The 20,785-nt window shown below is 38.0% G+C and overlaps 1 protein-coding gene and 1 non-coding gene across 16 annotated transcripts; both read left to right on the forward strand.

Moving 5' to 3' along the window:
• The first annotated feature begins 4,216 nt into the window (after window positions 1-4,216).
• Window positions 4,217-4,324, forward strand: LOC112713432 (small nucleolar RNA R71). The gene has a single exon (XR_003158405.1). It is a non-coding gene; the product is annotated as a small nucleolar RNA R71 (small nucleolar RNA).
• A 6,803-nt stretch (window positions 4,325-11,127) lies between these two features.
• LOC112710553 (pentatricopeptide repeat-containing protein At1g26900, mitochondrial-like) lies at window positions 11,128-20,036 on the forward strand. Of its 15 annotated transcripts, none has more exons than XR_011865451.1 (6): window positions 11,176-11,634; window positions 15,300-17,382; window positions 18,430-18,594; window positions 18,692-18,939; window positions 19,172-19,519; window positions 19,774-20,036. XR_011865451.1 is itself a non-coding variant. In XM_025762821.3 (2 exons), the coding sequence occupies exon 2, from the start codon at window positions 15,436-15,438 to the stop codon at window positions 17,143-17,145; it is 1,710 nt and encodes a 569-aa protein (XP_025618606.1). In that variant the 5' UTR covers window positions 11,172-11,634; window positions 15,300-15,435; the 3' UTR covers window positions 17,146-17,547. The 15 variants fall into 15 exon arrangements, 2 of the variants coding, with proteins under 2 accessions (XP_025618606.1, XP_072058755.1); XR_003156883.3 differs by having other exon boundaries at window positions 18,859-18,939; window positions 19,123-19,583; XR_003156887.3 differs by having other exon boundaries at window positions 11,495-11,634; window positions 15,305-17,382; window positions 18,859-18,939; window positions 19,123-19,583.
• The last annotated feature ends 749 nt before the right edge of the window (window positions 20,037-20,785 follow it).

Here is a 20,785-nt window from a genome sequence, read left to right on the forward strand (position 1 = left end):
CTTTTTGCCTTGGATCACAACTTTATTTCTTTCTTTTCTTTTCTTTTTTCGTTTTCTCCTTTTTTTTTTTCGTTTTCTTTTCTCCCTCTTTTTTTTCGTTTTTCTCCTTCTTTTTTTTTTTGTATTCACTGCTTTTTCTTGCTTCAAGAATCATTTTTATGATTTTTCAGATCCTCAGTAACATGTCTCCTTTTTCATCATTCTTTCAAGAGCCAACATTCATGAACCACAAATTGAAAAGACATATGCACTGTTTAAGCATACATTCAGAAAACAAAAATATTGCCATCACATCAAAATAATTAAACTGTTATAAAATTCAAAATTCATGCAATTCTTCTCTTTTTCAATTAAGAACATTTTTCATTTAAGAAAGGTGATGGATTCATAGGACATTCATAACTTTAAGGCATAGACACTAAGACACTAATGATCACAAGACACAAACATAGATAAACATAAGCATATTTTTTCGAAAAAATAGAAAATTAAAGAACAAGGAAATTAAAGAACGGGTCCACCTTAGTGATGGCGGCTTGTTTTTCCTCTTGAAGATCCTATGGAGTGCTTGAGCTCCTCAATGTCTCTTCCTTGTCTTTGTTGCTCCTCTCTCATGATTCTTTGATCTTCTCTAATTTCATGGAGGAGAATGGAATGTTCTTGTTGCTCCACCCTTAGTTGTCCCATGTTGGAACTCAATTCTCCTAGGGAGGTGTTCAGTTGCTCCCAATAGTTTTGTGGAGGAAAGTGCATCCCTTGAGGCATCTCAGGGACTTGATAATGAGAGGGGTCTCTTGTTTGCTCCATCCTCTTCTTAGTGATGGGCTTGTCCTCATCAATGGGGATGTCTCCCTTTATGTCAACTCCAACTGAATAACAGAGGTGACAAATGAGATGAGGAAAGGCTAACCTTGCCAAGGTAGAGGACTTGTCCACCACCTTATAAAGTTCTTGGGATATCACCTCATGAACTTCTATTTCTTCTCCAATCATGATGCTATGAATCATGATGGCTCGGTCTATAGTAACTTCGGACCGGTTGCTAGTGGGAATGATTGAGCGTTGGATAAACTCCAACCATCCCCTAGCTATGGGCTTGAGGTCATGCCTTCTCAATTGAACCGACTTTCCTCTTGAATCTCTCTTCCATTGGGCGCCCTCTTCACAGATGTCTATGAGGACTTGGTCCAACCTTTGATCAAAGTTGACCCTTCTAGTGTAAGGATGTTCATCTCCTTGCATCATGGGCAAGTTGAATGCCAACCTTACATTTTCCGGACTAAAATCCAAGTATTTCCCCCGAACCATAGCAAGCCAATTCTTTGGGTCCGGGTTCACACTTTGATCATGGTTCTTGGTGATCCATGCATTGGCATAGAACTCTTGAACCATTAAAATTCCGACTTGTTGAATGGGGTTGGTAAGAACTTCCCAACCTCTTCTTCGGATCTCATGTCGGATCTCCGGATATTCACTCTTTTTGAGTTTGAAAGGGACCTCGGGGATCACCTTCTTCAAGGCCACAACTTCATAGAAGTGGTCTTGATGCACCCTTGAGATGAGTCTCTCCATCTCCCATGACTCGGAGGTGGAAGCTTTTGCCTTCCCTTTCCTCTTTCTAGAGGTTTCTCCGGCCTTGGATGCCATAAATGGTTATGGAAAAACAAAAAGCAATGCTTTTCCACACCAAACTTAAAAGGTTTGCTCGTCCTCGAGCAAAAGAAGAAAGAAGAGAGTAGAAGAAGAAGAAATAAAGGAGATGGAGATGGCTTTGTGGTTCGGCCAAAGGGGGAGAAGTAGTGTTTAGGTTGTGTGAAAATGAAGGAGTGAAGATGGGTTTATATAGGGGTGGAGAGAGCGGTAAGGTTCGGCTATGGGAGGGTGGGTTTGGGAGGGAAAGTGGTTTGAATTTGAATGGTGAGGTAGGTGGGGTTTTATGAAGGATGGATGTGAGTGGTGAAGAGAAAGATGGGATTTGATAGGTGAGGGGTTTTTGGGGAAGAGGTGTTGAGGTGATTGGTGAATGGGTGAAGAAGAAGAGAGAGGGTGGTGGGGTAGGTGGGGATCCTGTGGGGTCCACAGATCCTGAGGTGTCAAGGAAAAGTCATCCCTGCACCAAGTGGTGAGCAAAATTGCTCCCTGTGCCAATTCTGGCGTTAAACGCCGGGCTGGTGCCCATTTCTGGCGTTTAACGCCAAGTTCTTGCCCTTTACTGGCGTTTAACGCCAGTCTGGTGCCCCTTTCTGGCGTTAAACGCCCAGAATGGTGCCAGACTGGGCGTTAAACGCCCATCTGCTAGCCTTACTGGCGTTTAAACGCCAGCAAGATATTCCTCCAGGGTGTGCTATTTTTCTTTCTATTTTTCATTCTGTTTTTGCTTTTTCAATTGATTTTGTGACTTCTCATGATCATCAACCTACAGAAAACATAAAATAACAAAAGAAAATAGATAAAATATAACATTGGGTTGCCTCCCAACAAGCGCTTCTTTAATGTCAGTAGCTTGACAGAGGGCTCTCATGGAGCCTCACAGATGCTCAGAGCAATGTTGGAACCTCCCAACACCAAACTTAGAGTTTGAATGTGGGGGTTCAACACCAAACTTAGAAGTTGGTTGTGGCCTCCCAACACCAAACTTAGAGTTTGACTGTGGGGGCTCTGTTTGCCTCTGTTTTGAGAGAAGCTCTTCATGCTTCCTCTCCATAGTGACAGAGGGATATCCTTGAGCATCAAACACAAGGGATTCTTCATTCACTTGAATGATAAATTCTCCTCTGTCCACATCAATCACAGCCTTTGCTGTGGCTAGAAAGGGTCTGCCAAGGATGATGGATTCATCCATGCACTTCCCAGTCTCTAGGACTATGAAATCAGTAGGGATGTAATGGTCTTCAACTTTTACCAGAACATCCTCTACAAGTCCATAAGCTTGTTTTCTTGAGTTATCTGCCATCTCTAGTGAGATTTTTGCAGCTTGCACCTCAAAGATCCCTAGCTTCTCCATTACAGAGAGAGGCATGAGGTTTACACTTGACCCTAGGTCACACAAGACCTTCTTGAAGGTCATGGTGCCTATGGTACAAGGTATTGAAAACTTTCCAGGATCCTGTCTCTTTTGAGGCAGTTTCTGCCTAGACAAGTCATCCAATTCTTTGGTGAGTAAAGGGGGTTCATCCTCCCAAGTCTCATTACCAAATAACTTGTCATTTAGCTTCATGATTACTCCAAGGTATTTAGCAACTTGCTCTTCAGTGACATATTCATCCTCTTCAGAGGAAGAATACTCATCAGAGCTCATGAATGGCAGAAGTAAATTCAATGGAATCTCTATGGTCTCAGTGGGAGCCTCAGATTCCCATGGTTCCTCATTAGGGAACTCATTGGAGGCCAGTGGACGTCCATTGAGGTCTTCCTCAGTGGCGTTTACTGCCTCTTCCTCCTCTCCAAATTTGGCCATGTTGATGGCCTTGCACTCTCCTTTTGGATTTTCTTCTGTATTGCTTGGAAGAGTACTAAGAGGAAGTTCAGTAATTTTCTTGCTCAGCTGACCCACTTGTGCCTCCAAATTTCTAATGGAGGACCTTGTTTCAGTCATGAAACTTTGAGTGGTTTTGATTAGATCAGAGACCATGGTTGCTAAGTCAGAGGTGTTCTGCTTTGAACTCTCTGTCTGTTGCTGAGAAGATGATGGAAAAGGCTTGCCATTGCTAAACCTTTTTCTTCCACCATTATTATTGTTGAAACCTTGTTGAGGTCTCTGTTGATCCTTCCATGAGAGATTTGGATGATTTCTCCATGAAGGATTATAGGTGTTTCCATAGGGTTCTCCCATGTAATTCACCTCTTCCATTGAAGGGTTCTCAAGATCATAAGCTTCTTCTTCAGATGAAGCTTCCTTAGTACTGCCCGGTGCATTTTGCATTCTAGACAGACTTTGAGAAATCAAATTGACTTGCTGAGTCAATATTTTGTTCTGAGCCAATATGGCATTCAGAGTGTCAATCTCAAGAACTCCTTTCTTCTGATTAGTCCCATTATTCACAGGATTCCTTTCAGAAGTATACATGAATTGGTTATTTGCAACCATTTCAATTAGTTCTTGAGCTTCTGTAGGCGTCTTCTTCAGATGAAAAGATCCTCCAGCAGAGCTATCCAAAGACATCTTGGACAGTTTAGACAGACCATCATAGAAAATACCTATGATGCTCCATTCAGAAAGCATATCAGAGGGACACTTTCTGATCAATTGTTTGTATCTTTCCCAAGCTTCATAGAGGGATTCTCCTTCCTTCTGTCTGAAGGTTTGGACTTCCACTCTAAGCTTACTCAATTTTTGAGGTGGAAAGAACTTTGCCAAGAAGGCATTGACTAGCTTTTCCCAAGAGTTCAGGCTTTCTTTAGGTTGTGAGTCCAACCATATCCTAGCTCTGTCTCTTACAGCAAAAGGGAATAGCATAAGTCTGTAGACTTCAGGGTCAACCCCATTAGTCTTGACAGTGTCACAGATTTGCAAGAATTCAGCTAAAAACTGATGAGGATCTTCCAATGGAAGTCCATGAAACTTACAATTCTGTTGTTTTAGAGAAACTAATTGAGGCTTAAGCTCAAAGTTGTTTTCTCCAATGGCAGGGATAGAGATGCTTCTCCCATAGAAGTCGGAAGTAGGTGCAGTAAAGTCACCCAGCACCTTCCTTGCATTGTTGGCATTGTTGTTGTTTTCGGCTACCATGGGGTCTTCTTCTTTGAAGATTTCTATTAGGTCCTCTACAGAGAATTGTGCCTTAGTTTCTCTTAGCTTTCGCTTCAAGGTCCTTTCAGGTTCAGGATCAGCCTCAACAAGAATGCTTTTGTCTATGCTTCTGCTCATATGAAAGAGAAGAAAACAAGGAAATATGGAATCATCTATGTCACAGTATAGAGATTCCTTGAGGTGTCAGAGGAAAAGAAAAATGGAAGGGAGAGGTAGAAAATTTGAACTTATCAATGAAGATGGAGTTCGAATTGTGCATTAAGGAAAAGTGTTAGTCCATAAATAGAAGGATGTGAGAAGAGGGGAAGTAATTTTCGAAAATATTAAAAAGATTTTAAAAAAAATTTTGAAAAACTTTAATTGATTTTTGAAAATAAGAGTGGAAAAGAAATCAAGTGATTTTTGAAAAAGATTTTGAAATTAGAAATCAAAAAGATTTGATTGAGAACTATTTTGAAAAAGATGTGGTTAAGAAGATATGATTGGTTTTAAAAAAAATGTGATTGAGAAGATATGATTTGAAAAACATTTTTAAAAAGATTTGATTTTAAAAAATTAATAACTTGGCTAACAAGAAAAGATATGATTCAAACATTAAACCTTCCTCAACAGAAAAGGCAACATACTTGAAATGTTGAATCAAATCATCAATTGATAGCAAGTATCCTTGAAAATGGAAAGAAATTGATTTTGAAAAAGATTTGATTGAAAAGATATGATTTGAAAAAGATTTGATTTTGAAAAATTTTGAAAACCTGAAAAAAATTTGAATTGAAAACAAAATCTTCCCTCTTGTGCCATCCTGGCGTTAAACGCCCAAAATGGTGCACATTCTGGCGTTTAACGCCCAAACTACTACCCTTTTGGGCGTTAAACGCCCAGCCAGGCACCCTGGCTGGCGTTTAAACGCTAGTTTGCCCTTCTTCACTGGGCGTTTTGAACGCCCAGCTTTTTCTATGTAATTCCTCTGCTGAATGTTCTGAATCTTCAATTCCCTGTATTATTGACTTGAAAAGACACAAATTAAAAATATTTTTGGATTTTTAATAATCAAAATGTAACTAAAATCAAATAACAATACATGCAAGACACCAAACTTAGCAGTTTGTATACTACTGACACTAACAGAATGAGAATGCACATGAGACACATAAACACTCAAGTCAAGAGAATTTAAAGATCAGAGCAATGAAATCATCAAGAACATCTTGAAGATCACTTAAGACACATGAATGATGCATGCAATTGACACCAAACTTAACATGAGACTCTAGACTCAAACATAAAATATTTTTGGTTTTTATGAGTTTGTAATTTTTTTTTTTGGTTTTTTTCGAAAATTAAGTGGAAAAGAAAATAAAGGTATCAAAATTCTTAATGAGAATTCCAGGAATCATGCAATGTTAGTCTAAGACTTCGTTCCAGGAATTAGACATGGCTTCATAGCCAGCCAAGCTTTCAAAGAAAGCTTCGGTCCAAAACACTAGACATGGCCAATGGCCAGCCAAGCCTTAGCAGATCATTGCTCCAACAGCAAGATTGATAGAAATCAAGAAGCTATTGTGATGATAAGTTGAAACCTCGGTCCAATAAAATTAGACATGGCTTCACAGCCAGCCAAACTTCAACAGATCATCATGAAACTCTAGAATTCATTCTTAAGAATTCTGAAAAATACCTAATCTAAGCAACAAGATGAACCGTCAATTGTCCAAACTCAACAATCCCCGGCAACGGCGCCAAAAACTTGGTGGACGAAATTGTGATCACTACAACTCAAATAATCCAAAAACTTGGTGTTCAACACCATGGCATAAACACAACTTCGCACAACTAACCAGCAAGTGTACTGGGTCGTCCAAGTAATAAACCTTACGCGAGTAAGGGTCGATCCCACAGAGATTGTTGGTATGAAGCAAGCTATGGTCACCTTGTAAATCTTAGTCAGGCAAACTCAAATGGTAATGGATGATGAATAAGACATAAAGATAAAGATAGAGATACTTATGTAATTCATTGGTGGGAATTTCAGATAAGCGTATGAAGATGCTTGGTCCCTTCCGTCTCTCTGTTTTCCTACTGTCTTCATCCAATCCTTCTTATTCCTTTCCATGGCAAGCTGTATGCAAGGGTTTCACCGTTGTCAGTGGCTACCTCCCATCCTCTCAGTGGAAATGTTCAACGCACCCTGTCACGGCACGGCTATCCAGCTGTCGGTTCTCGATCATGTTGGAATAGAATCCAGTGATTCTTTTGCGTCTGTCACTAACGCCCCACAATCGCGAGTTTGAAGCTCGTCACAGTCATTCAATCATTGAATCCTACTCAGAATACCACAGACAAGGTTTAGACCTTCCGGATTCTCTTGAATGCCGCCATCAGTTCTAGCTTATACCACGAAGATTCCGGTTAAAGAATCCAAGAGATATCCACCCAATCTAAGGTAGAACGGAGGTGGTTGTCAGGCACACGTTCATAGGTGAGAATGATGATGAGTGTCACAGATCATCACATTCATCAAGTTGAAGAACAAGTGATATCTTAGAACAAGAACAAGCGGAATTGAATAGAAGAACAATAGTAATTGCATTAATACTCGAGGTACAGCAGAGCTCCACACCTTAATGTATGGTGTGTAGAAACTCCACCGTTGAAAATACATAAGAACAAGGTCTAGGCATGGCCGAATGGCTAGCCTCCCAAAGAGGGTTCAATCATAAAAACATGATCAAAAGATTCTTAATACAATAGTAAAAGGTCCTACTTATAGAGAACCAGTAGCCTAAGGTTTACAGAGATGAGTAAATGACATAAAAATCCACTTCCGGGCCCACTTGGTGTGTGCTTGGGCTGAGCAATCAAGCATTTTCGTGTAGAGACTCTTCTTGGAGTTAAACGCCAGCTTTGGTGCCAGTTCCGGCGTTTAACGCTGGAAATCCTGAGGGTGACTTTGAACGCCGGTTTGGGCCATCAAATCTTGGGCAAAGTATGGACTATCATATATTGCTGGAAAGCCCAGGATGTCTACTTTCCAACGCCGTTGAGAGCGCGCCAATTGGGCTTCTGTAGCTCCAGAAAATCCACTTCGAGTGCAGGGAGGTCAGAATCCAACAGCATCTGCAGTCCTTTTTAGTCTCTGAATCAGATTTTTGCTCAGGTCCCTCAATTTCAGCCAGAAAATACCTGAAATCACAGAAAAACACACAAACTCATAGTAAAGTCCAGAAAAGTGAATTTTAACTAAAAACTAATAAAAATATACTAAAAACTAACTAGATCATACTAAAAACATACTAAAAACAATGCCAAAAAGCGTACAAATTTTCCGCTCATCACCCTCTACAGCTTGGACTTTGAAGAAAAAGTTTTTAAAGTCATGGAAGGATTCGTCAAAAATAGAAAAGACTTTCCGACCCTGAATGGCCCGAAAAGACACCCATTGTTGCTTATTATTTTGAGCGCTAAATGGCTTTGGTCAGATGAAAAAGATAGAAAAAGATCTTTAAAGAAGTCAAAAATTCTAGCTGTCGGCTAACAAGTTAGTAAATTTACATAAAACCCCAAGAGTTGGGGTAGAGCTGGGTAGGAGCAACTCGGCAATGAGACAATACCCTCATTTCAAAATCAGAAAAACGCAGAAAAACCCCCAAACGGGTGAAAAGGCAATCATACATAAAGAAAAAGTGAGGGTCAGAATGAGCAACCCTCCCGAAACAAACCCGGTCTTCAGGACCCGGGACTACCAACTCGTATTTTGGCTTATCAACTTCATCGCCACAAATCCTATGGTGGGTGCGAAGGTCAGTGATACAATCAATGTCTACTAAAGGTTTTTCTTCCAATACAGTACCATCTACCCATCTCGAAAGGGACTCAGGGATGTGGGAAGACATTTTTTCAACAAAAAAGAAGTAGGTATAAAAGTGATAGGACCTACAAAAAAATAAATAAAACGATAATAAAAAATGGGGCTCCTAAAGACAAAGTAGCATTTCTCTAAAAAAGCAAAATAAGGAATAGAATCGCCAAACCGACTAATAGACTTACAAAGATACTAACACCTCGAACAGGGAATCGTAAAAGCATGAAAAAACTCCTTCAACATGCAAAACAAAGCATAACTAATAGAAGAAGATATAGAAGGGACTAACCTTTGTAGACTTAAAGAGGAGCAGGCCCAGCAGCAACAAAGCACTCCGAGAAGGAAGGCTAAAGAATTTTTCTTTTGAATGAGAGAGAACAAAGAGTGTAAGCAAGAAGCTTCAGAAGACGAAAGAAAAACAGAGAAAAGAGAGGGAAAAAGTATTTATAATACGCTAGGGGTACAATGGTAAATTGATGCGATCATTAAAAAAATGCGCCGTTACTAATGTAACTGCCCCGCATGTAAATACGAAATCCCAAATGACGCGACGTTTGATTAGACAAGACGGTTAAAGAAACCTAAAATCACGTCGGCTCTAAACCAAAAAACACATCGGTTCTCAAACAAATCCAAGCTCAATTAATGCTCGAATCCAACTCATAAGCAAAGAGATCGATCTCGAGTAGGAGCACTGTTCATGTCTTGACCCAACACTATGGTCTAGGCCTAAATAAACCAAAAAGGTCCAACCTAAAGATTGGTCTTCACCACCCACCCGACCTCTTCCAAAGAGGTTGGGTTCGACAGAGACTCTTCCCCAAAGAGGTTGGGATCGAGGTGAGCTGGCAGATAACACTTATTCAAATAAGTAACTGTCCCTGAAATCTCTCAACCCACTTCTAGAAGCCATATCTCAACAACCCTAAGATAAAGAGACAGTTATCCACCTTCAAAAGTTGAACTACTCCAACGATGGTTATTGGATCACCACTATAAATACACTAACACCCCTCAAGTATCTCTAAGTTCCGATACTCTCCAAACCTGCTAAACCCCTTGCTAACTTAGGCATCGGAGTGTCTTTGCAGGTACCACCCCCATTCCTCAAAAACACACAACTCGGACGGCGACTCCCGAACGTGAACAAGTCGGAGACTACCTTCCATTGACACTTGGGCCAATCCTTCAAGCCCAATCCACCTATCTCAGGTTACCTACGTAACAATTATTTTATTGATATTTAAAATATGGGTCCTAATTTTTTTAATCTCTTTCATCCCATAAAAAAATCTATAAACTTACATCGTTACCATATAATTCACCTTTGAAAAAATACCTTGGCCTCCCAATTAGATGAGGAATATCAAAGTGCAAATTTTTGAAATGGATGGAGAAAAAAGTTGTCGGGAAGACATAAAATAAGGATGAATATAGATCGAATTCAATCTGCAAACCCCATAGTGTTTATTCGAATCTGATCTAAAAGTTGCGAAAAGAGATCGGATCTGCAAGATTATTGGATCGGATCTGATATGTACACTAATAGGATCGGGTTGTGAATTTTAGGTAGATACTCCTAGATCTGTAGATCTAAAAAAATAAATAAAAATGTAAATAATTATAATCTAATCAGTCATAACCCTATTTTCTTTTCCCCTCCCAATCGCTGCTTCCCCTCACTGCCTTACTCCCTCTCTTCACGGTCACCGACCATTACTGCTCATCATCTGTGTTGTATTGTTGGTGTCGTTGGAATCGTCGCTTATCTCACTGCCTCTCCTTAGTTGCCAAAATCGAAGCCCACTTCACTTCCTTTGCTCACTTCCCTGATTCTCTATCGTGTGTGTTCCTTGTTGGCACCATGTCAATTCTTATCTTCTCCGTTGCCTGTGTTTCTTAATAGCAAAACCTTGGTTCCCTGCTTTCCGATCTCGTCTCTGATTGCGTTCTACTTCCAATCGGGTTCTAATTCGCTTTTCTTTCTTCAATCAAAACTTTTATTTTTTATTTTTTTTCCTTCCTAAGCTAGCTATACTACTTCAAAATCCTAAACATGTATTGCTTATTTTTGTTGATTTTTGTTAGAACCATATTTTTGGAGTCCATGCTCTGAAAATCGTGCATAATCTTATCTTTTTCGGTACCTAAGCTCTTCTCCTACTTTCGAATTCTCTCTTTTTTAGACTTCATCATTGAGTTCTAAAAATGAAAACAACTTAAGTTAGGCTAGAATTTACTCTTAACAGGTCATGTTTGTAATAGAGTATATTAACCTAAACTTGGCAATAATTTAATATAAATTTTTTAATGAATAGTAAATTTGACTTATTGTTAAATCTCACCTAATCTAAAATCTGTCAATAGATTTTTTTTATGAAATAATTAAATTTAAGATATAATTTAAAATTATTTTATTTGACTGATTTTTTATATTTTAACATAAAAAATTAAAAATATTAAAAAAATAAAAATGCACATATATATAATTAAAGAGATAAATAGTTTAATGAATAAAAATATTTTAATATTATAAAAGATCCAAATTTAAATTCTTCTAATTACATTTTTTAATGCACAGCCTCCCTCTTCACTCTGGTCTCTCGCATTCCCTCTCGCAGCAGTGCACAGCAGACGCAGCGGCGGCGTCTCCCTCGCACCGGCGTCCCTGCCTCTCTCTCCCTCACGTCTCTTTCTCCCTCAAAACTCGGATCGAAGTCCAACCAAGAGCCCAGAAAGCACCAGAATCACCGGCGGTGACGACGACTCGGCTCTCCCTCTCTCATAGCTTTCTCTCTCGTATCGCAACCCAGAGCCCAGAAAGCCCCGGCGGCGACAAGTCGGCAAGGCGAAGGCGTCTCCCTCTTCACGGCCCTCCCTCTCGTCCCTGGCTCTCTCTCCCTCACGTCTCTCTCTCCCTCACAGCTGCCAAGGCGGCAAGGCGCGCTCGTCTCTCCTCTCTCAGGTCTGTGGCGGACAACGGTGAGGTGCTCCTGTTCTCTGCCGGAAAGGTCCTTGTCTGGTAAGCTATTTGTTTATTTTTCTTAGTTTTTCTTTTATTTTTCTATTTGTGAGAGGGATGATTGATACTTTGATGATTCTGTTCTCTGTTTGGGGGAGAGACATTTGATGATTCTCTTATTGTTATTGATTGTATGTTATTGATTTACTGATTAATCTTATTGATTACTGATTTAAGTGATTATTGATTTAGATATTATATTATTAATTCTAGGGATAGTTAATGAATGTTAAATAAGGAAGTTTGGGTTGTTTGAGTTGATATTTTATTGTCTCAGCAAGCTGTACATCACTAAAGAAATTGGTCTCAAATCTTGTTTTGGCAAGCAATTAATTTTGTTAATTTTTAAATGCAAGACAAACAACAAGCTACAATAGCATAGACGAGGTTATGATGTGCTAGAACCAAAATGCTATGAAAAATAAAGAATTGCAACAAAATACAATAATACGTAGGAGTTCTAATTAGAAAAGTGAGGAGAAAAAAATAAATATGAATTTAACATCACATTTTTGAAGTTTAAACATTTCTGAAATTTAAACTAACAAGTTTTACAAAAGGCATCATGAGCTAAACTCCCTTCCCTTAGTCATCCTTCTTAAAAACATTCTTTTCTAGTGGACTCGCAGAAGGTATAGAACTATCAGATAAAATCGCTGACTTAATAGATATACAGAAATGTAACCTCATCTGTGATGATCCTAAGCCTTTTGTAGATCCTCATTCATTAAAAACTAGAGTGCTCTCCCACGTGATAACACAAAAAACTCTTCACTAAAGTCAAATATCTGCACGTTAGCACTCAGCAGAAGATGTGAAGGAAGCATATTCCTTTGCATTACCAGTGATGAGTTATAAAAATCAAGAGCACAAAACTCAAGCTTCTTGGACTAAGAAAGGTGACTTTGCCTCCTCAACGTTATCATTGGCCTTGGAAGCAATGAAAAACTGTGGTTAACTTGCTACACAACCTCAGGTCAAATCTAGTAAAAGCTCCATCATGAAAATAGTGTAGAAATCTCCTCTTCCATTCACCTGCTATTACATCCTCTTCTTGCTTTATCCTTGTTGGGTTTATTGATAGTATGGTGCTCTAGGAGCAAATTACAATATTATCTAATTTGGTGGACATTAATCGTGCCATTCAAGCAAAGACGAAACTATATTGCGCAATTGAGTGTTGACATCAAAATTGTATCATGTTTCGAGGTATTGTCTGTCAAACATTTGATGAACCACAAAGACCACCACTTTGCGTGATAGAGTTAGAAACAATGATTTTACTTGAACCATCAGTATCTTCATTCCTGATTATCAATTTCAACTATATTGACTCCAGCTTCCTTTAACATATTTCCTCCCTCAGTTTAAATTGTAGTAGCATTAGGTTGCTTCATTTCTTGCATTCTTATTAGATCTGAGATTCTTCCAGCAGCAACGTAAATGCCCGAAATCAGGAGTGAATCTATAGGATGCTCTGTATAAATGTTGCTTAGCACATCACACATTCCCCCAATTTAACATCACCGTAGACTCGGCACGCAGAAAGCAATGTACGCTATGCAGTTACATTGCCCTTAATAGGCAAGCTTTCAATTAGTTTGTGTGCTTCATGTAGCATCCCTGCTTGACCCAGAAGATCAACCAGAGATCCATAATATTCAACTCGTGGCGAAAAGCCATATTTGCAAATCATGCTCGTAAAAATTTCCATCCCCTTAATTACATATCTTTACCCTTCATCCTCTCAAATATGTTGATAGCCTCGTCTAGAAAGCCACATTCGGCATATGCATCAACAGGTGCTGCTCCAAGAACTGCATCCAGCTTTAGTTTCTCCTCTTTCATAAAACTAGTAACATATCATACTACTTGCATAGATCCGGAAGCAGGGCAACCCGAAAACAACCCAACTGAGGTAGAAGAATTAGGTTTAAGACTTTCAAGTTTCATTGTTGCAGGAATTTCATTGCTTCTCCAAGCAGCCAATTTCTTGCATACTTGCCAATCAAGCAGTTCCACAAAATAACATCTTGTTGAGCAACACCATCAAAAACTCGATGCGGCAAATAGATACGACCCATTCTTGCACAGAGAGCAACCAATGCAACCAAGTCCAAGTCGGATATAGTAACCATGGATTCACGTGCCTTCAAGAAAACTCCGCATGTCAGCAGCTGCCGACAAAAGACTTAATGCAGTTGCAACACTCGCTTCAACCCTGCAGCAATGCATCTTCCTAAACAAATGAAAGGACAGCTGAGGCTAAGAAGCAAGAAGTGGCCAGCCATCAAAGTGTTCCATGAGACCGAGTCATTTCGTTGGCAAAATTCATCAAACTGGTTGTGTGCATCTCCAAGTCTCCTGGAAACACAGTAGAGATGCAAAAGGGTATTCCTAAAATCAAGAAAAAGCAGAGTTCTAGACCTGAGCGTAAGGCCATGAAGGCCCCGCCCAAAGACAAGGTTGGAAAGCCTAGCACAAGCCTTGATGACGATGATGAAAGAGAAGCGGTCAATGAGAATTGGGCGATTCCTAAGTTGGGTGAAAAGGGGCAAGGCCTTGGCAGGGGAGTTGCTGATGGAATATCCCTTAAGCATAGTGTTGAACATGAAAAGATTGGAATTCGGAGCTGAATTGAAAATGGAGGCAGCATAGTGGACATGTGAGATTGAAGCTGTGAGGAGCTTGTTGAGACGGAAGGGAAGGTTGATGAGTGCTGTTTTGAGTATAAAGGCGTGAATTTGAGGAATGTGGGATTGGGTTTTGCATGATGATTCCAAGAAAAGAGCTACCTTGTGATGCAAATGCAATGCTGGAACACCCTCTTTCATTAGCCACAATCAGTAAATGAAGTTACTTACCAAATCGACTCAATAATGAGGGAAGGAGGAGTTGGGGGAATGCGGAAGGAACCAAGATATTCAGCCTGCAGTTCTAGTGGCCCTTGTTGGTCTTGGTCTCTCTCAAGTTCTCTAGCGTAGCACAATCATATTTAATTAGTTATGAATTTTTTATTCATTTGAATTTCTTAACTCATTCAGAAACTTTACTACCTATAAGTAGATGAGAGACTTTATCATTAGAAAGTAAAAGGTGTTTCTAATGATGCTGACTTACTGCTAAAAGTAAAATAAAATAAGAAGGATGACTAAGGGAAGGGATTTTAGCTCATATGCCTTTTGTGAAACTTGTTAGTTTAAACTTCAAGAATGTGCTGTCGAATTCATATTTATTTTCTTTCTCCTCTCTTTTCTAATTAGAACTCCTATGTGTTATTGTACTTTTGTTGCAATTCTTTATTTTTCATAACATTTTGGTTCTGGCACATAACCTTGTCTATGCTATTGTAGCTTGTTGTTTGTCTTGCATTTAAAAATTAACAAGATTAATTGCTTGCCAAAACAAGATTTGAGACAAATTTCTTTAGTGATGTATAGCTTGCCATATTATTTTTCAATGTTTGGGAGACAATAAAAGATAAGCTCAAACTTGTCTTATTTAGCATTCAAAAATAAAGTAAATAAGTTTGGACTGACTTTTTATCATCTCCCTAGCATTACTGTTTTCATCTACTTATAAGTAGTAAAGTTTATGGATGAATTAAGAAATTCGAATGAATGAAAATTTAATAAATAATTAAATTTGATTGTGTGTTGCGCTAGATAAGTTGAGAGCCACCAAGACCCAGAAAGGCTACTAAAATTGTAGGCTGAACATCTTGGTTCTTCCGCATTCACCCAACTTCTTCCCTCATTATTGGGTTGATTTGGTGAGCAACTTCATTATTGATTGTGGCTAATGAAAGAGGGTGTTCCAGCATTGCATTTGCATCACAAGGTAGCTCTTTTCTTGGAATCATCATGCAAAACCCAATCCCACATTTCTCAAATTCACGCCTTTATGCTCAAAACCGCACTCATCAACCTTCCCTTCCCGCTCAGCAAGCTCCTCGCAGCATCAATCTCACACATCCACTACGCTGCCTCCATTTTCAATTCTGCTCCAAACCCCAATCTTTTCATGTTCAACACTATGCTAAGAGGATATTCTATCAGCAACTCCCCTGCCAAGGCTTTGCCCCTTTTCAACCAACTTAGGAACCGCCCAATTCTCATTGACCGCTTCTCTTTCATCACTGTCATCAAGGCTTGTGCTAGGCTTTCCAACCTTGTCTTTGGGCGAGGCCTTCATGGCCTTGCACTCAGGTCTGGAACTTTGCTTTTTCTTGATTTCAGGAATACCCTTTTGCATTTCTACTGCGTTTCCAGGAGACTTGGAGATGCTCACAACCTGTTTGATGAATTTTCCCAACGAAATGACTTGGTCTCATGGAACACTTTGATGGCTGGCCACCTTCTTGCTTCTCAGCCTGAGCTGACCTTTCATTTGTTTCGGAAGATGCGTTGTTGCGGGGTTGAAACGAGTGTTGCAACTGCATTGAGTCTTTTGTCGGCAGCTGCTGATATGCAGAGTTTTCTTGGAGGCAAGTGTCTTCATGGTTACTATATCCGACTTGGACTTAGTTCTAATTTGAATGTTCTTACTGCATTGATTGATCTCTATGCAAGAATGGGTCGTATCTTTTTGGCACATCGAGTTTTTGATGGTGTTGCTCAAAAGGATGTTATCCTGTGGAACTGCTTGATTGGCAAGTATGCAAGAAGTGGGCTGCTTGGAGAAGCAGTAAAATTGCTGCAGCAAATGAGTCTTGAAGGTTTTAAACCTAATTCTTCTACTTTAGTTGGGTTGCTTTCGGGTTGCCCTGCTTCCGGATCTATGCAAGTAGTACGATACGTTACCAGTTTTATGGTAGAGGAGAAACTAGAGGTGGATGCAGTTCTTGGAACAGCACTTGTTAATGCATATGCCAAATGTGGCTTTCTAGACGAGGCTACGGACATATTTGAGATGATGAAGGGTAAAGATATGAAAACATGGACAGCCATGATTTCAGGTCATGGAATTCATGGCCAGCCGACTAATGCTGTTAAGCTTTTCAACAGGATGGAGAATGAAGGGTTTAGACCAAATGAGGTTACATTCTTGGCAGTTCTCAGTGCTTGTAGCCATGGAGGGCTTGTAATTGAGGGGATGGAAATTTTTAAGAGCATGGTTTGCAAATATGCCTTTTCACCACAAGTTGAACATTATGGATCTCTCATTGATCTTCTAGGTCGAGCAGGGATGCTACATGAAGCGCACAAACTAATTGAAAGCTTGCCTATTAAGGGCGATGCAACTGCATGGCGTACATTGCTTTCTGCTTGCCGAGTCTATGGTGATGTTAAATTGGGGGAATGTGTGAAAGATGTGCTTAGCAGCATTTATACAGAGCATCCTACAGATTCACTCCTGATTTCTGGCATTTACGTTGCTTCTGGAAGAATCTCAGATCTAATAAGATTGCAAGAATTGAAGCAAACTAATGCTGTTACAGTTGGAACTGATGGAGGAAATATGTTAAAGGAAGCTGGAGTCAGTATAGTTGAAATTGATAATCAGGGATGAGGATATTGATGGTTCAAGTAAAATCATTGGCTCTAACTCTATCACGCATAGTGGTGGTCTCAATACCTCGGGACATGATACAGTTTTGATGTCAACACTCAATTGCGCAATATGGCATCTCTGCTTGTATGGCATGATTCATGTCCACCAAATTAGATAATATTGTAATTTGCTCCTAGAGCACCATACCGTTAATAAACCCAACAAGGGTAAAGCAAGAAGAGGATGTAATAGCAGGTGAATGGAAGAGGAGATTCCTACACTATTTAATTTTGCACTGACTTGTGACTTTATTAACATAGAAATGATCTCTCCAATATGTTTAGTTTGCATTTCAATCTTTCACAATTTAATTGGGAATTCTATATTATTTGGGGTTACTTCTAATATTTTTCTTGTTCATACTTCACATTCTCAAAGTTAATCAGCTGCTATTTTGGATTGGTAAATTGCTTCTGGTCTTAATCTCCCGTTACCAATCATTCTTTCAAGCATTTCATTAGTGCGCGAGTATATTTTAGTTATTTTTCTATCACTAGTGGTTACTCTAATGATGACAAGTTATGATAGTATTGTCTATTTATATGGTAATATAACATGCTGGCTCTTATTATATCTATTTATATTGCTTGCTGAAAATTGAATTTACCATGATTTGATACTCACGAGCAATCTAGGTAACAGGGCAATCATGTTCTGCAGAAGTCAAATTTATACTAGAATTGCATCCTTTGCAGCATTATGAATTTATAGCTTTTCTAGTTAGCTTTTCCCCCCTTTTCTATTTTTGTTATTGTTATCATGAAATAAAAGACAGCACTGTTTGTTTGGAAACACTAATTGCATTTGCATCTTGAAGGAGTTTAAAATCGAGGTTTAATCAAATTGTATGTACTTTTTGCACATTGAAGATTGATTGCTAAACTGCTATATAATGAAGTTGCACCAACATCACAAATATTGGCAGAGAATGTATGAGTTGAGACTGCCAATAAATTTGTTTAAATGAAATTAAGTCTTTTACTCTTCTTATTAATTATGTTTCTTTCCTATATATTGACATGTGTACGAAAATGCTTACTTACTCCATTTTAATTATAAATATACTCATCTTAGTGCTTTAGTCTTGTCAAAAACCAATAGATGAAACTGAATTTTATTGACTTTTCTTTCTTTTTCTCTAACTCCAACCATTTACTATAGTAAGTTTTGAACTTTTGATGCAAATAAGTATTTTTAGTTCATCTCTTGACGTGTTGCTTCCTTATTTTGCTTCATTGGCAGGGATTCTTATATGGTCTTCTTATTATTATTAAATCTCAAAAATACATAATAATGCAAACTTGCACAGCTTCACTGGGAACATCATCTTCCAGTGGTATTGCTTCATCTGATGAAGCCTCTGAGAGGATCAAATCAGGCTTCATTCACTTCAAGAAAGAGAAATGAGTTAGTAACTTAAGCGCTTACCGCTGTTTCTTTATTCAAATTCTTTCCTTTCATTTCTTATACCTTAAGCTTTCTCATTTTCTCAATTGTTCCACAGCGAAAACCTTGCTTTGTATGTAAACTTGCCAAAGGACAATCCCCCAAGATATTTTTCTTTCTTTTTCTAATAATTTCAACTTTTTTTCTTTTAATTAATTTTTTTTCTATTTTTGATTTTTTGCTAATGTCTGATTTTGATTTTTGAATTTTATTGTTTTTTTAAAGACAAGCTGAGGCGGATGCTGAGAGGATTGGTGTTGGTGTTACCAGCAAGGCACAGAGCATCTTTGATGCTTTGTCCAAAACGTAAGTTGCATTAGATGTTATGTTATTGAATTTAGGTCAGCTCTTTTTGGATCACATTGTAGCTTGGATTTTGAACCATTTTTGCATTTTATACTGTTATTTTATCACTGAAAAATAAGTTCCATTTCTTGGTTGGTAGTTTATTAGTACTATCGCAGGATTCTAATGTTTGTTTTCTATCAGGATTTTCAATCCTTCCTGTGTTGTTTTTCCTGCATGACATGATTTTTAGGTGGAAACTGTGTTAGTTGAATGCTCAAACTTTGCTACATACTGATGTAGTCTCGTAGATGCGAGAATTATGCTTCATGTGGTTTTGGCCATGGCCCTATGCCGAGTTGATTCTTTGTTGCTAGTTGGTTCTTCCACACTTTAATGGCACAGCACGTGTTTATAGGCAATACATTAGACCTTTCTATATGAACCCACAACTTTCACACCTGCCGCATATGCCACGAACTTCTCACATGTGGTATGTTCAAAGAAAGAACATATTCAGCAAGCAACACGATGTTTTGACTGTGGCTGAGAGATACATGGAAGAGCATGGACAGAAGCCTTTGAAAGACTCATAAGCAGGGTAACAAATATTTGCTATGTTGTGCACACTACATGATTCACAACTTTCTCACCCTTTAGCTTAGGTAATGCAAAATTTATAAAATTTTTATATTTAGCTATTTTAGCATTAGTTAGAAAAAGGATTCAATCTTAAAGAAATAATACGCACATCGAAAAATTATAATCATAAGAGAAGATGGCTAAATAATACTGATATTACTTTATTCTAGAGTATATTATATTTACGTCATTGATTTTTCTAATGATATACAGATTTCGCACTATCTCTGTCAAAACTGAGACTTCACAGGGAGGAAGACGCTTACAGTGATAAAATAATGTACTATATGTTAATTGTAATATTGCATATGGAGGTTGATTGTCAAATTCAGTTTTGGTTATTCAAGCATTTTGGAACAATAGGCCACTAGAAATTATTGTAGTTAACGTATCATGTGCTAGAATACTTGGCTTAGTTGGCTAACTTGATTGTTTATTTGATTATTAAATATATTCTAATTTTAGTTTTATTTCAATTTTTCATTGTGAAATTGGATGAAAACAGTGGTAACTAGAATCTGGTTAATATATATATATATATATATATATATTTTTTTTTTTTCCATACAAATACAGGTTTATTGGAAAGGAAAAATATAAAAAAAATGTAACTGTTACCGAAAGAAAAATTATCTATTGTTATAGAAGGATCTTCTGTCAGTAATTTGGTAACCTTGCCAAATTTTGAAACCCTGTTTTTGGCGAAATTTTTGTCGGTAATAAGCTAAAATCTGTAGATATGTTTTCGACCAAAAAAAAGTTGGTAAAAAGATTTGTGTCAATAAATTCATCGATAATATAAAATCTGTCTATAAAGGTAAAGAAATTTGTTGGTAAATTTATCTTTTTAAACTTTTTTTCTAATAGTGTAAGTTATTGATAATTATTTGGCTGATTCAAAAAAATAATATAAAATGTTTATTATTATAATTTTTTCTTTAATAAAATATTTATTAAAATATATATCTCTTCAATTTTCTATCCAAACACAATTACTTTTTATAGTAAAAAGTATACAAAACTAAGGCACACTCTTCGATTATTAATAACACAATATTAATGTTATCTTACCAAAATATTTTAATTGTGTCTGTTTTTGAAAAATTCCCCAAGTTCCTCTTCATTGATTATAATAATAAATATACACATATTTTAATGATCGTGTCACTGATTTAAAAATACTATCCTTACTTCTAACTGAATAATAAATTAGAAAAGCAATACA

The sequence above is a fragment of the Arachis hypogaea genome, chromosome 9 (genome assembly GCF_003086295.3).
Source record: "Arachis hypogaea cultivar Tifrunner chromosome 9, arahy.Tifrunner.gnm2.J5K5, whole genome shotgun sequence".
Taxonomy (NCBI): Eukaryota; Viridiplantae; Streptophyta; class Magnoliopsida; order Fabales; family Fabaceae; genus Arachis; species Arachis hypogaea.